The 14,148-nt window shown below is 35.7% G+C and overlaps 1 protein-coding gene across 3 annotated transcripts in view; it reads left to right on the top strand.

Moving 5' to 3' along the window:
• Positions 1-14,148, top strand: part of SPAG6 (sperm associated antigen 6) — a 63,119-nt gene that overhangs the window by 36,495 nt on the left and 12,476 nt on the right. For all 3 annotated transcript variants that reach the window (XM_010367563.2, XM_010367564.2, XM_010367567.2), the window contains 4 exons: positions 3,270-3,475; positions 4,337-4,510; positions 5,673-5,825; positions 8,267-8,458. In XM_010367563.2, coding sequence (XP_010365865.1) covers positions 3,270-3,475; positions 4,337-4,510; positions 5,673-5,825; positions 8,267-8,458 — 725 coding nt within the window. The remainder of the gene's footprint in view (positions 1-3,269; positions 3,476-4,336; positions 4,511-5,672; positions 5,826-8,266; positions 8,459-14,148) is intronic.

Below are 14,148 nucleotides of genomic sequence, written 5' to 3'. Positions count from 1 at the left end.
CAAAAAATTAGCTGGGCATGGCGGCAGGTGCCTGTAATCCCAGCTACTCGAGAGGCTGAGGCAGAGAATTGCCTGAACCCAGGAGGTGGAGGTTGCAGTGAGCTAAGATCGCACCACTGCATTCCAGCCTGGGCAACAGAGCAAGACTCCGGCTCAAGAAAGAAAGAAAGAAAGAAAATACAGAAAAAAAGAAAAGAGGAGAAGAAAGAAAGGTTGGAAGCACTTCCTGAAATGATACTTTTGTATACATTTTCCCTGAACACTCCACAGACCTGATTCCTGGCTGTGTTCTATACTTGTAGTGGCCTGTTCATGTATTCACTCTGAGCAGGGTTTTCTAGAACAGAACAATGTTTTTATTCCCCTTCCCCAAGATCTAGCCAAGTGTGCAGCACATAGTAAGCACTTAACGAGCACTCAGTGAGTGAAAGAGGAGAGAAAACCATGTACAGACACCAAGCATAAGAGAGGAAGGAATTATATCAGGATGTTTTTAGCTGTAAGTTGTAGAATGTAAACTACAAGTGGCTTAAGCAATAAGGACATTTTTAAAATTCACATGACACCAAGTTCAGAGTAAGGGCAGTTCCAAAGATGGTTTTGGGGCTGAACAGTGTCATGGAGTACCTGGATGTTTTTCATTTTTGTAGTCAGCCATCCTCAGCATATTGGTGATTTCTTCCATTATAGTTGCAAGATGGATGTAGGAGTTGCACATGTTATTTGCAGACATGACCATATCCAACAAAGAAGAGAGGGTATTTTCTGCTGTGTACCTCAGTTTTTACAGAGCTTTCACAGTTGCTTCCAGCTGACTTCTGCTTAGGTCTAGGATTTGCTCACAAGCCTATGCCCTAGCTGACGATGGCTATTGGGTAGATGCCAACAGTGGCTGGCATAGAAACACCAGAGGAAACAATAATGGGAAAAAGAGTAGTGACAGAGGCAGAGTGAAATAGCCTGTTGGATGTGTAATATGTAGAGTCTACATTATTTAGGCCTATTGTATTCTTACTTGTATATACATTCACTGTCTGATATTTAATATTAACATATGTTTGAAGCTAGGAGAACAATTCTTCTAAGTAAAAAGTGTGCTACTCAAGAGCAGTAGAACCATATACATTTGGGGATGTAAACTATATGAAATTGCAAGTACAAAATTGCTAGGCCCACTTTAGGTCCTTGGAAACTTCATTACCTTCATGGCAAATTTTTTTCCACTGCCATCCTCAGCCATCCCCACATTTAACATTGCTACTCTGGAGAGAATAGAAAACTTGGGTAACAAGTTAGAAGAACAGAATTTGCTTTTTTATTAACATGTTATTCTAAGGAAGGAAGATATTGCGCTCAAGAATTACTCAAGGAGCAAGTCAAATGAATGGGAATTATAAAGGTAGATAATAGATGCTTTTTTAAAAGCATATTGAGTTTTTAATAGTACTTTTAAACAGTTGTAGTTTGCTACATATTCTGTAGTCCTAGAAACTGCGTATAAAAGTGAAAATACATCAAAACAAAATATTCAGCCCATTATATATATATTCCAGGTGTTCTTAAATAGGAACATATAAATTATTACTACATGACACCTGTATAATTTGGATTGAGTTGAATTCTTAAGCAGAATGTTAATTATCAGAAAATGAGTATTTTATTTAGAAATTATATGTAATATAACATTTTATATTTTTTCCCCATTTCCTTTGGATGGGTGTGGGGGTGTGATGTGGGAAGAGAAATAGTGATCACCTATGTCACCTGCTGTCTTCATGGTCTTCAGTCTATTGCAGTAGCATCCCAGAGGCTGTTTCTGAGGAACCTGTTATATTGCTAGATAGATACTGCAGTCTGTTGGCTATTGTCTTCTTTTTTAAAAACAAAGCAAAACAAAACACATTCCTCTCATCTACCTCTCGTTCTTGAGATTACTTAAGAACTTCCCATAGTATACTAGCTTTTACACCAAATTTTAAAAATTGAAACATACCTTTGCCAATGAATGTAGTGTTAATTTGCAGAAGTGTGTCATTGGCGCCGAGTTGAATGAGCCTGCCACTTAATAGCCTTCCATTAATACTTGTTTAATGAAAGAATGAAGGAACTGTTTATACAATATTGGGACTTCTAAGATAATTATGATAATTTAAGGGAAGCAAATATTGGACACTAACCTGTGTTTGCTAACATTTTCTTTTTAGAAGATGTGATATTACCAATACTTTGAAAAATCAAACACTGTATTATCTTCAAATTAAATACTTTAAGTGATATGCTAAATAGAGCTCTTAGCTTGACAGTTAAGACATTTATATATAACTAAAGCACTACACATCTGGGAAAATAAGAACATATTTTTAAAGGAAGAGATTCCAGAAATGGGTGTCTGTGATTCAGTAAGAGGGGCCGTGAATACAATGTGAGTAGTATCTGTAACTGCATGTGGTGCTTTATGCTTCTCAAAAGGCAGTTTTTCCATGATATTATATGGGTCTGCTTGCCTGTCTCCCATTATCTGTAATTTAAAATGTGCTATTTTTGTAAGCTATTATTCTTGGACATACAAGTAAGTCAACATGTATATTCAAAAGATATGTACTTGATTTCTGACAAGAGTAAGATAAATTTATTCTTGTATCTAAACATTAACATTTATATACAAAAGTTTATTGATCAGTAGTAGGTCTCATTTTTGAAAGTATTTTTACATGTACAATGAAAAGGCAGCTTTCTATTTTGTATGAAAGTTTTTAAAAATCTTTTAAAAGTACTACAAGATAAAAGGAATCTAAAAATTGACATTATTGGCACAAGATTCGTGTTAATGTTTACTCACGTAAATAGCACAAAATATTGCCTAATTAGTGTGGTTGGTAAATTTTTGGTACTTAAATTTTCTCTGTTATTGTAAACCATGCATAAAATGCTTGTCTATTGAGAAGTGCAGAATTGTCAGAGCTTAAACAGCTGACATCTGCTTACTCTCTTAAAAAAAAAAAAAAAAAAAAAGAATAACAAGCCATTTCAGCCTAATCTACCTCAAATGTGTTCATGTAAATGGAGGTCCATCTATTGACCTGTATTCTTTTCAGCTCAGGATTGGTCCACATGGTTTATGAAACCAGGAAGCCTGATTTGAAATGCAGATGTCGAGAGAGTGAAGTACACCCTCCCCTTTTTTCTTTGCTGTATCTGTCAGGGTGAAAAATGGCTTGCACCAGGGTCAGTCACCCATACTCACTTAATTACTTTTCTTGGACCCACAGAACTGTCACAAGCTGTGGTGGATGCGGGAGCTGTTCCTCTTTTAGTATTCTGTATCCAGGAACCAGAAATTGCTTTGAAAAGGATTGCTGCTTCAGCCCTCAGTGATATTGCAAAGCATTCTCCAGAGTTAGCACAGACAGTAGTGGATGCAGGAGCTGTTGCTTACTTAGCCCAGATGCTCCTGAACCCTGATGCTAAATTGAAGGTATTTCAAAATAAGGTTGAAAAACACATCAGCCTTTTTATAATGTAAGAAAATGGAAATGTGTACACGTGAATATTTTGCATCTAAAAATAATTAGTAAATTATCATTGAAAACAGATATGAATATATTATGTATTTGGTCTCTTAATATGTGAAAATAATACCGTAAAGATTAGATAACAAAAATGTGATTGGGGAAACTATGTACAAGATCAGAAGTAACAACAGTGTTAACATTAATAATTAAAATACAGAATCACATAATGATTAAATCTTTGGTTTGGAAAAGACCTAAAGATTTTTTAACCCTCCACCATAATATTGTTTCTTATGGAAATTGCCATATTTATCTTAGCCTTTTTTATAGCTTTCTAAAATCTGATTTTTAGTTAACAGTCACCAATTATACTTTTATATTCTAATAGTTACATCCTATAATGTTTTAAAATTGTTAATGTTAACTAAGCAATGGAACATTCTTTGAAATGGTATCAGCATCATGTCAAAGATATTGTTCTGCTTGATGATTTTTGTACTAAATGATCACATTTCTCATAAATTAGCAATTTCAGTATTGCATAATTAAGAAATGGTATTCATCCAGAGGTCATGTTATTTAATCATCTGTAATAGAGTTTCAAAATATTGAGAACTAATTTGGAAATTAGGAATTTTTAAAACTTGGATATAAAACTAGAATGTGAATGTCTCAAGATTAAGAAATCTTAGGTTGTTTAGGCATGTACATTGTTTTCCTTTTATAAAAGAATTTGAATATATATAAAACTGTTTAAATCTGAACTCTGTAGTGGATGCTATATAGTGTTCTGTTTTGTTTTGTTTTGTTTTTTTGCTTCACAGCATCAGATCCTTTCAGCTCTCAGTCAGGTTTCGAAACATTCCGTGGATCTGGCAGAAATGGTTGTTGAAGCAGAGATTTTTCCAGTTGTACTTACCTGTCTGAAGGACAAGGATGAATACGTGAAGAAAAATGCTTCTACTTTAATTAGAGAGATTGCAAAACATACACCCGAGGTGAAAAGAAACTTCAAGACACAATAATATGTAATAGTTTTAGTTTTTAAATAAAACATCAATTTGTTTATAGGGCCTAGGGGTTGTGGCACATGATCTAGATGGGTCGGGATTTCTTGTCTTCTGCACTGCTGATGTTTTGGACTGGGTAGTTCCTTGTTGTGGGGGGCTGGTCCTGCACATTGTAGGATGGATGTTTAGCAGGATCCCTGGCCTCTGCCCAGTAGATGCCAAAAGTACCCTTCCCCCACAAGTGGTGACAATAAAAAATGTCTCCATACTTTGCCATATGTTCCTCAGGGAGCAAAATTGCCACCAGTTGAGAACACTGGGTTATATTAGCTGAGTTTGAGCTTGAAATCTGTTTTTAGTCATTTTAAACTTTCCATTTCTAGATTGTGAGGACTATGGAACTTTGCCATCCTTACCATTTTATGTCAGCTGGGAGTAGTGAGAACACTATTATAGCTCCAGGTTGGGAGAAATTACAAAGGTCCCCTGGCCTACTGTTACCACTCCAGTAGCTGCTCTTACATGGTGATTTCCTGCTCTGAGTTCTAGATGGGAAAGAAAGAGAGAAAGCAAGCCTGTATTGGTTGTGAAGTATCTTTTTTCTGTGTATATTTTGACCAACCAATTTTTATTTCATTAAACTTTAAGTCCTCATTCTTTATTTCATCTAACATCTTTATTTGATTGAGATTTTTCAAAATTAAAGTGCACTCAGCTAGTAATCATTACTAGCAAGGGGGAAATAATTAGGTTAGAATATTTCAAGTCTGACATTGTCTTTCAGCATTCAGTGATTAATCTGCTTCATACTCACCCATTGTGATTGGGGGTTTCAGTAGTTAGTTATGAAGTAGCCCTAGGCTTAAAGTCTAGGTGAGGAATTTTGACATCCATTATAATTGGGATAAAAGTTGTGCCATTGATGCATGAAAAATTGAACCACAGAATAAAGCTCCTCACAGTGAGTGTATATGTGCATTTGAACTGGCAGGATTAGTGTATATTTCTTTAATAAATATAATAATTTCACTAAAGGATAATTCAATTTCACCAGTTGTTTTTAGGTTCTAAATAGAGTGTGGCAATATTAAACTGTATTTAAAGACCATTGTAGGGTCCTGGTGATCTAACTCTTGTTCCCATCTCTTAGCTTTCACAGCTGGTAGTTAACACAGGAGGGGTTGCTGCCGTGATTGACTGCATTGGGTCCTGCAAAGGGAACACGCGGCTGCCTGGCATCATGATGCTTGGTTACGTAGCAGCTCATTCTGAGAACCTAGCAATGGCGGTCATCATTTCTAAGGTTTGTTCTTGCTTCATTTTTCTCTAGTTGCAGTAAGAAATTCTAAAAGAGAACCACAGATTAATGTTCTCCCACAGAATACAAGATATAACTGACTGGAGCAAAAAAATTACCTGAAAAAAATTTTGATTGTTTCAATGCTTATTAGCAAGTTTTATTAGCAAGGTTATGGGAAGTTTAAAGTTTTACTCAGTGTTTCTGAGTAAACAGAATATCAACTTTTTTGAGCATTAATATTTAAATATTATCTATATTTAAATATTATTTGTGTCTTGAAGGATTAATTGTACATATCTACAAACATGTAAATCTTACCTTGGTTAGAAACACCTATTTGTAAATGCCATGCCCAATAGTCATTTTCAGTATTCTGGGAGGTCTATATACCCCTCCATTTCCTGCCACCTGAGTGAGAGATGACAATGGCTTGGACATCCCTTTTTATCCACTTTCTCTTCTTCAGCTTTTATGAACTATTTCTCTTCTTAGATTTAGGCAATTCAGAGCACGTGTCAGATAGCAGTGTTTTTGTTTCCTTGCTCTAGGGATTTTGCTTTATCTCAATTCACAACTTTGTAAGAACCCCTCATCTAGTGCAGCCCTGGCACATAGTAGGTGCTTATGAGATGTGTGCTAATGAATAAATATTGATCTCTGGACAAATGCTTCAAAGCCTCTGTGCTTACAGCGTGTGTGGTGACTCTCTGGGGCGTGGGTTTCTTATCAGCATAGAAAACCTGCTGCTGTATGTTAAACAGAAATGTGGATTTTTTTTTATCCCTTACTAATCCTCAGAATAAAAAGGAGCCTCAGATCTTTATTTTCTACCTATTTCATGATAATTCTTTGTTTTACTCCCTTTTATCCTGCTCTTTTCCTTTTGTTCTTCTATTACCACAGACTGTGATAGTGACTAGAGCAATGGTGGTGCTTTCTGAAGGGTCACGGTAAGGATGTTACCAGGATTTTGATCCTTGGTTTTTTTGTGGAGAGTCATGAAGCTTATGCATGGGAAGAATGATGAAAGAAGAAGCAATTGCCATTGCTTCCCATTTGTCTTCCTGAAACTAACCAGGAAGCTCTTCCCTTCTTTGGTTTAAGGTTACTGCTGGCCTTTCCCACCTGGTTTGTTTTTCAGATAGAGATCAAGGTGTTAGCTTGCTGGAACTCCAGCAGTTTCAGGCAAGCCACATAGCATGGTAGCACTCTCTCCTTTTCCTGTGTGATACTATAAAGACTAGCAATAATACCTTACATTTAAATAGTAATTTTAAAGCAAATTTTCATTCCTTATCTTATTTGTTATTCATTACAACTGAGGCCAAAAAGTCAGAGCTTTGGGGATGGAGTAGAGGCACTGTCTCATTTTCCTCCTGCTTCTTCAGTCTTGTTACATCCTGGACATGTGGACTTTCTGGAAAGTTGCTTCATTCTGGAGACAGGTCTGACCTTTAATATTGGCAGACATACATTTTTAGTTGTAGGAAAGAAGCCAATGAAGAAATATAGCTGATCTCTTCAGGAAATTGGTCTTAATAACCAAATTAAAAAGCGAAGAATAAAAGTATATATGATGATTCCGGCCTTTGCTATGGTAGCACAACCATGTGATCTTTTTTTGTGGTACTAAATAAATTTAAGGTGATTACCATAATCTCAAATTAGTCAGCAAATCACACCTATACAGAATTTGGAATTAGAATTTGATTTTTAAAAATTGTTCCTTGGGTATACAAAATGTAATGTATTTGAGGCTCTTTAGTTAATTCTGTTTTTATTATTTAGATACAATTGAAGCCTAAGATGCAAAATGTAAGCATGTGCTGTGTAACAAAAGTAATCATTGTTGTTTTGACATTCAATCATGTTAAAGTGGAAAGAACTATAATTTAAAAGTTGACCATAATTGATGGAAAATTATTTATGTACTGTTTCAGGAAAGGTGTTAGTGAATATATTCCGTTGACAAGGTACTTAGATAGGATTCTTACTGATTTATTTTATTCTCAGGCTTATTATATCAGGTTTATTATATTTGGTGAAAAGAATTTCTTTGAAGATTCTAAATTAAATTTTTAACAAAGGAAAATAAAAGATTTTAAAATTCTAAACATTTTTAGTTTGCCACAGTAAAATCTGGCTTTGCGTATTTCCTTGTCTGTGATATCTGTTGTTTGGTTAAATACCTCTCTATTTGGGGGATAAAAGCTAGTAGAGAAATTCTTGGTTTAGTTGAATTGTTACAGATAATTAAGGTAATTTAGTTCTAGTCATTTTATTGACTTAAGAAATGACAGCCCCTGTGATGTGCTCATTTATTGAACCGTTTAAGAAAAAAAGGATCAAGGCCGAAATGATTTCTTCTCATGTTTGAGAGACATGGAAGACTCTTTAATCCTGCTCTAGATTCATAACACTTGCTCTTTTGATCCACGCTGCAGGGTGTACCCCAGTTGTCAGTCTGCTTGTCAGAAGAACCAGAAGATCATATTAAGGCTGCAGCTGCTTGGGCCTTAGGACAGATTGGAAGACACACTCCTGAACACGCACGGGCTGTTGCAGTCACAAATATTTTGCCAGTTCTGCTTTCTTTGTACATGTCAACAGAAAGTTCTGAGGATCTCCAAGTAAAAGTAAGTGCTTAATTCTGTTTTATGAAGATTTTGGCTCATTTAAAAAGTATGTCATTTAAAATCTCTTTGTTTTCATCATGGACAATATTGTTTTATGAGTCAAGAAATATAAATTTATCAGAATCGACTTCACTCTTCTTTGAAAATGAGTTACCCTGTCTCTAAAAATCAGTGATATATTTTAGAGAAAGTTCTCTATGGGTGCAAAGTTGTTTGTAAAATGAATGGTTATTGCATTCTACATTCCTTTTGACTTATGAAGTAGAAATTGAAGAATAATAGAATTTTTTAGTTTGAATTTGCAAGAGAGACCTCTAGTTCATTTTACTTTTAAAAGTGGAATCCAAAAGAATTTAAGGTACCTTTCAAATGTATCATATAACTAGTCAGCAGGTATCTTTGAACCCGTAATTTGCCTCTTTAATTCCAAGGCCACCTGACCTTTTAATTATATGTCTTGTATTTGTTTCTTTAAAAAATTGTCTGTAAGACTCACTAAATATTTTTAAATCATGCATTTTAAAAGGCAGATTTTCTGAAATATTACTAACTACTAAAATGATTCACAAAACATGAATATGAAGAAGGATGGATTGTTTAATGATTTTAGAATTTAAAAAAAAGAAATAAAATGTTTTCCAGCATAGTTCCTATTAGGAAAACATGTACGTTTTTGAAAGCAGCTTGTAAAATTGACTTGGATTGAGGGAAGTTCACAGAAAAGACAATAATTTAACAGTAAATTAAATTACATTTACATTTTAATTAAAACAGTAAACTAACAAATAGGAAAACAATTTGGTGAAACTTTAGATGGCCTAATGAGATGGGAAGTTTACTTGAACTATACACTTAAGGGACTCTGAAAGTTATGTATAGTAAATTATCTATTTGACTTGTAAATTTTATAAAAGCAAATTTATGTATATTTGGTCATGTTTGCATATTATTTCTCTACTAATTCCTTGAGGGAAATTGGTTTCTAAGATTTAACATTTTTTTCTCAGTTTTTATAAGGCTTTCTAGACCAACAATAATTTAATAGATTTAGAACTTCCCTCCTATGTCTCTCACATGCGTATTCTTTGGCAATGCTTGGTAAAGAGAAAGATTGACAATATAAAGTCTTTTCTAGTTTAGCAGGTCTCTTTAACTTTCTGGTGAGAAACCAAAACTCTATTCCCAGCTTTGAGTTGTCCAAGCACAGCTGATATACATGTATATGTGTATATAATGTTAGCCTACGTATATAGTCCTCTTTTGGCTTCGTATTTCTTTAACCCATTGTCATTGGTGTTTTTCTCCTCTTCCTCTCCTTCTCCTCTTCTGTTCTCTCCTGCCACTCTCCTGTGTTTCCTCTTAAGTTTTGGAAATAAAGTAAAGGGATATATGAGCTAGAGCATTAATCATTAATAGTGGACTCAATAGTAATTTCAGCTTGAGAAGCCCTTGCAAATAGTCCCTTAGGTGAGAGTATGTACTTTTTATATACTACTACCTTATATAACTTGCTTTTTAATAAATTATTATGATACTATGTTGTGTGCATATCACTGGAGAAAAATAAATTTGAAAACTTCACTTTTTGAAGTAAGATAAATATCATTTTGTTTAACAAGTGGTATTTTTAGGTTAACTAATAGAAATTAACTTCCTTCTGCCTATATTTAGTACAGTATTACTTTCAGGAAATACACTTAGTAGTAAGTTAAAAAGTTACCAATCATTATTCCATCAATAATCTTTTAAAGGCTTCAGGCCCATCCAAATATTTTATTATTGTAGAGATTTGATCATTCTTTTTTCTTTCCCCACGGTCTCTTGAATTCTATCAGCTGTTATTTTAAAGGGTGTAGAATAAACATCCATTCAAGCCTGTTCGATTTGACACCATCTCAGTAGGGAAAAGTGTATCCAAGAATGTCAAGAACTGTCTAATGGTATTTCTCATTTGTTACTCTATGGCAGCTTTCAAATTATAAGCCCATGTTGAAGTTCATTTTGTCCCAAAGGCATGTCAGCTTCTGTAAGCATTCTGTAATTGGTTTCCATGCAGGAGAACCAATGAGCAGTCTTTTGGAATTTCTCTTATGTTTTCTTTGGAGAAATAACTATTCAGACTCTTTGCTCATTTTAGATTGGGTTACTTATCTTTTTATTATTGAATTGTAAGAGTTCTTTGTATATTCTGGGTACAAGTTCTTATAAAATGTATGATTTCTCACATTCTATAGATTTTCTTACTATTTGCTCCCATGTTATTCCAAATCTCTTAATAAAAACGGAGAAGAATTTTTTTTCTAATAAGCTTACCTACATGTTTTAAAAATTTTGATTCAAATATATCTTTTTTTTTTTTTGAGACGGAGTCTGGCTGTGTCACCCAGGCTGGAGTGCAGTGGCGCGATTTCGGCTCACTGCAAGCTCTGCCTCCCGGGTTTACGCGATTCTCCTGGCTCAGCCTCCGGAGTAGCTGGGACTACAGGCGCCCGCCACCTCGCCCGGCTAGTTTTTTGTATTTTTTTAGTAGAGACGGGGTTTCACCATGTTAGCCAGGATGGTCTCGATCTCCTGACCTCGTGATCCACCCATCTCGGCCTCCCAAAGTGCTGGGATTACAGGCTTGAGCCACCGCGCCCGGCCTCAAATATGTCTTTATTTGTTTGGATTTAGAGGCATCATATTGAAATTTGGCATTGAATCAGCTCTTTCTAGTTATAAAACTATGTTTAAGATAATTATTTAATTATTGTGTTCCTATGGTAATAGTTGTTCCTCCTTCATTTTTTAGCAGCTTTATTGAGCTATAGTTCACATGCCATACCTTTATCCATTTAAAGTGTACCATTTAATGGTTTTGGGTATATTTACAGAATTGTGAAACCATCACCACTATCTAATTTTAGAATATTTTTATTCCCCACAAAAGAAATGCTACACATTAGCTGTGATTCTGTATCCCCTCTGCCTAGCCCCAGGCAACCATTAATTTACTGTCTCTATGAATTTTCCTCTTTTGGACATGTCATTTAATGGAGTCATACAACATATATAACCTTTTTAGAGATAGGGTTTCTTTCTGTTGCAGACTGGAGTGCAGTGGCATAATCATAACTCATTGCAGCCTTGAACTCCTGGGCCCAAGTGATCCTCCTGCCTTAGGCCCCCAACTAGCTAAGACTACAAGTGTGTACTGCCACATCTGGCTAATTAATTTTTTCTTTTTTGGAGAGACAGGGTCTCACTGTGTTGCCCAGGCTGGTCTTAAACTCCTGGCCTCAAGCAGTCCCTCCCTTGGCCTCCCAAAGCACTGGGATAAGAGGTGTGAGCCACCACACCTAGCCATGTGCCTGGCTTCTTTACTACTTAGTTGAAGTTTCACAGTTCATCCATGTTGTGGCATATATCAGTATTTTGTTCCTTTCCATTGCCAATACAAGATTCTATTGTATTAATATGTCACATTTTGTTTATCCATTTACCAGCTGATGGATGTTGGATTATTTCTACTCTTGACTATTATGAATAACACTGTTATGAACATTATTGTAACAAGTTTTCATGTGGATGTGTGTTTTCATTTCTCTTGGGTATTTACCCAGGGATGAAATTGCTGGGTCAATGGATAACTCTGTTTAACATCTGGAGAAACTGCCCAACTGTTTTCCAATGTACTACCAGCAAGGTAGTACATCTTTGCCAGCTCTTGTTATTATCTTTATTTTTGATTGTAGCCATCCTAGTGGGTTTGAATCGGTATCTCATTGTGGTTTTGATTTGCATTTGTCGAATGGCTAATGATGTTGAAAATCTTTTCATATACTACTTATTGGCTGTTCATACATCTTCTTTAGAGAGATGTCTATTCAGACCCTTTGCTCATTTTAAACTGGGTTATTTATCTTTGTATTATTGAGTTATAAGAGTTCTTTGTGTATTCTGGATGCAAGATCTTATCAGATGTATGATTTACAAGTATTTTCTCACATACTATGGGTTGTCGTATTTTCTTGATGATATTGTCTGCAGCACAAAAGTTTTAAATTTTAATTAAATTCAATTGATCAATTTTTGTTGTCATTGCATGTGCTTTTTGTGTTGTATCTAAGAAGGCTTTGTCTAACCAAAGGTCATAAAGATTTACTCCTGTGTTCCTCTTCATTTTAATAGCTGTTACTCTTTGGACCACAATGCTTTCAGAATAAAAATAACTTTCTGAAAAGATTTTTTAAAAATTTTTAAGCAGTTTTTCAAGATAATTGTATTAGCCTGTTCTCACATTGCTGTAAATAACTACCTGAGACTGTATAATTGATGAAGAAAAGAAGTTTAATTGACTCACAGTTCTGTATATTGTAGAGGAAGCATGGCTGGGAGGCTTCATGAAACTTATAATCATGGAAGAAGGCAAAGGGGAAATAAGAATGTCTTCACATCACGGAGCACGAGAGAGGGAGTGAAGGTGAAGGTGCTACACACTTTTAAACAAGCAGATCTCATGAGAACTCTGATATGGTTTGGCTCTGTGTCCCCACCCAAATCTCATTTTGAATTGTGCTCCCATAATTCCCATGTGTTGTGGGAGGGACCCGGTGGGAGATAATTTGAATCATGGGGATGGTTTCCCCCATACTGTTCTTGTGGTAGGGATTAAATCTCATGATATCTGATGGTTTTATCAGGGGTTTCCACCGTTGCATCTTTCTCATTTTCTCTTGCCGCTGCCATGTAAGAAGTGCCTTTTGTCTCCTGCCATGATTCTGAGGCCTCCCCAGCCATGTGGAACTGTAACTCCAGTTAAACCTCTTTTTCTTCCCCATGTCGTGTATGTCTTTATCAGCTGCATGAAAAAAGACTAATACAAACTCTACCATGAGACAGCACTAGGGGGAGGGTGCTAAAGCATCAGAAGCCACCCATGATCCAATCACCACCCACCAGGCCCCACCACTGATAGCAGGCCACACCATTGATAAGGTTTACTCTCTAACACTGGGAGCAAGCCACACCAATAATCCATTAAGGAAAGCAACAATGAGTAATTTTTGGTATTCTTCCACTTTTCAGTGAAAAGCAGTTGAAATTGTGTTGGTTTCCCATAGTATTGCCAATTTTATTTTGTTAATTGCTATTTTTATGCATAGTGTTAAGAGGTAAAAAATAGTGTTGTTATTTACTGTGGTTTTTCCAATAGCCCGAATCAGGGAGGATACAGTCAGTTTTTAGAAATGACAGAAAAATGAATGAATTTAGAACTGTAGATGCTATGCTAGTTAATAAGGAAACCGGGCTCAAACCCTCAGAATGCCCTCAATAGATAGCTCAGGATTCCTTCTCTGACATCATCATATATTGTGTCTAAGGATAAACATTAACTACTAAATGCAGTGACAATTAGCAAAATTTATAATCTGTTATTCATTAGTCCAAGGCAAGATATTACTTGATTTACTGAGTTAGGTAAATAGGAGAGGTTTTTGTTGTTGTTGTTGTTTTTGTTTTTGAGACAGAGTCTCCCTCTGTCACCCAGGCTGGAGTGTGGTGGTGCAATCTCGGCTCACTGAAACCTCTGCCTCCTGGGTTCACACCATTCTTCTGCCTCAGCCTCCTGAGTAGCTGGGACTACAGGTGCCTGCCACCATGCCCGGCTAATTTTTTGTGTTTTTAGTAGAGACGGGGTTTCACCATGT

The sequence above is a fragment of the Rhinopithecus roxellana genome, chromosome 11, assembly GCF_007565055.1.
Source record: "Rhinopithecus roxellana isolate Shanxi Qingling chromosome 11, ASM756505v1, whole genome shotgun sequence".
NCBI lineage: Eukaryota > Metazoa > Chordata > Mammalia > Primates > Cercopithecidae > Rhinopithecus > Rhinopithecus roxellana.
The sequence above is the reverse complement of the archived record's forward strand: the minus strand, read 5'-3'. Positions and strand labels throughout refer to the sequence as shown.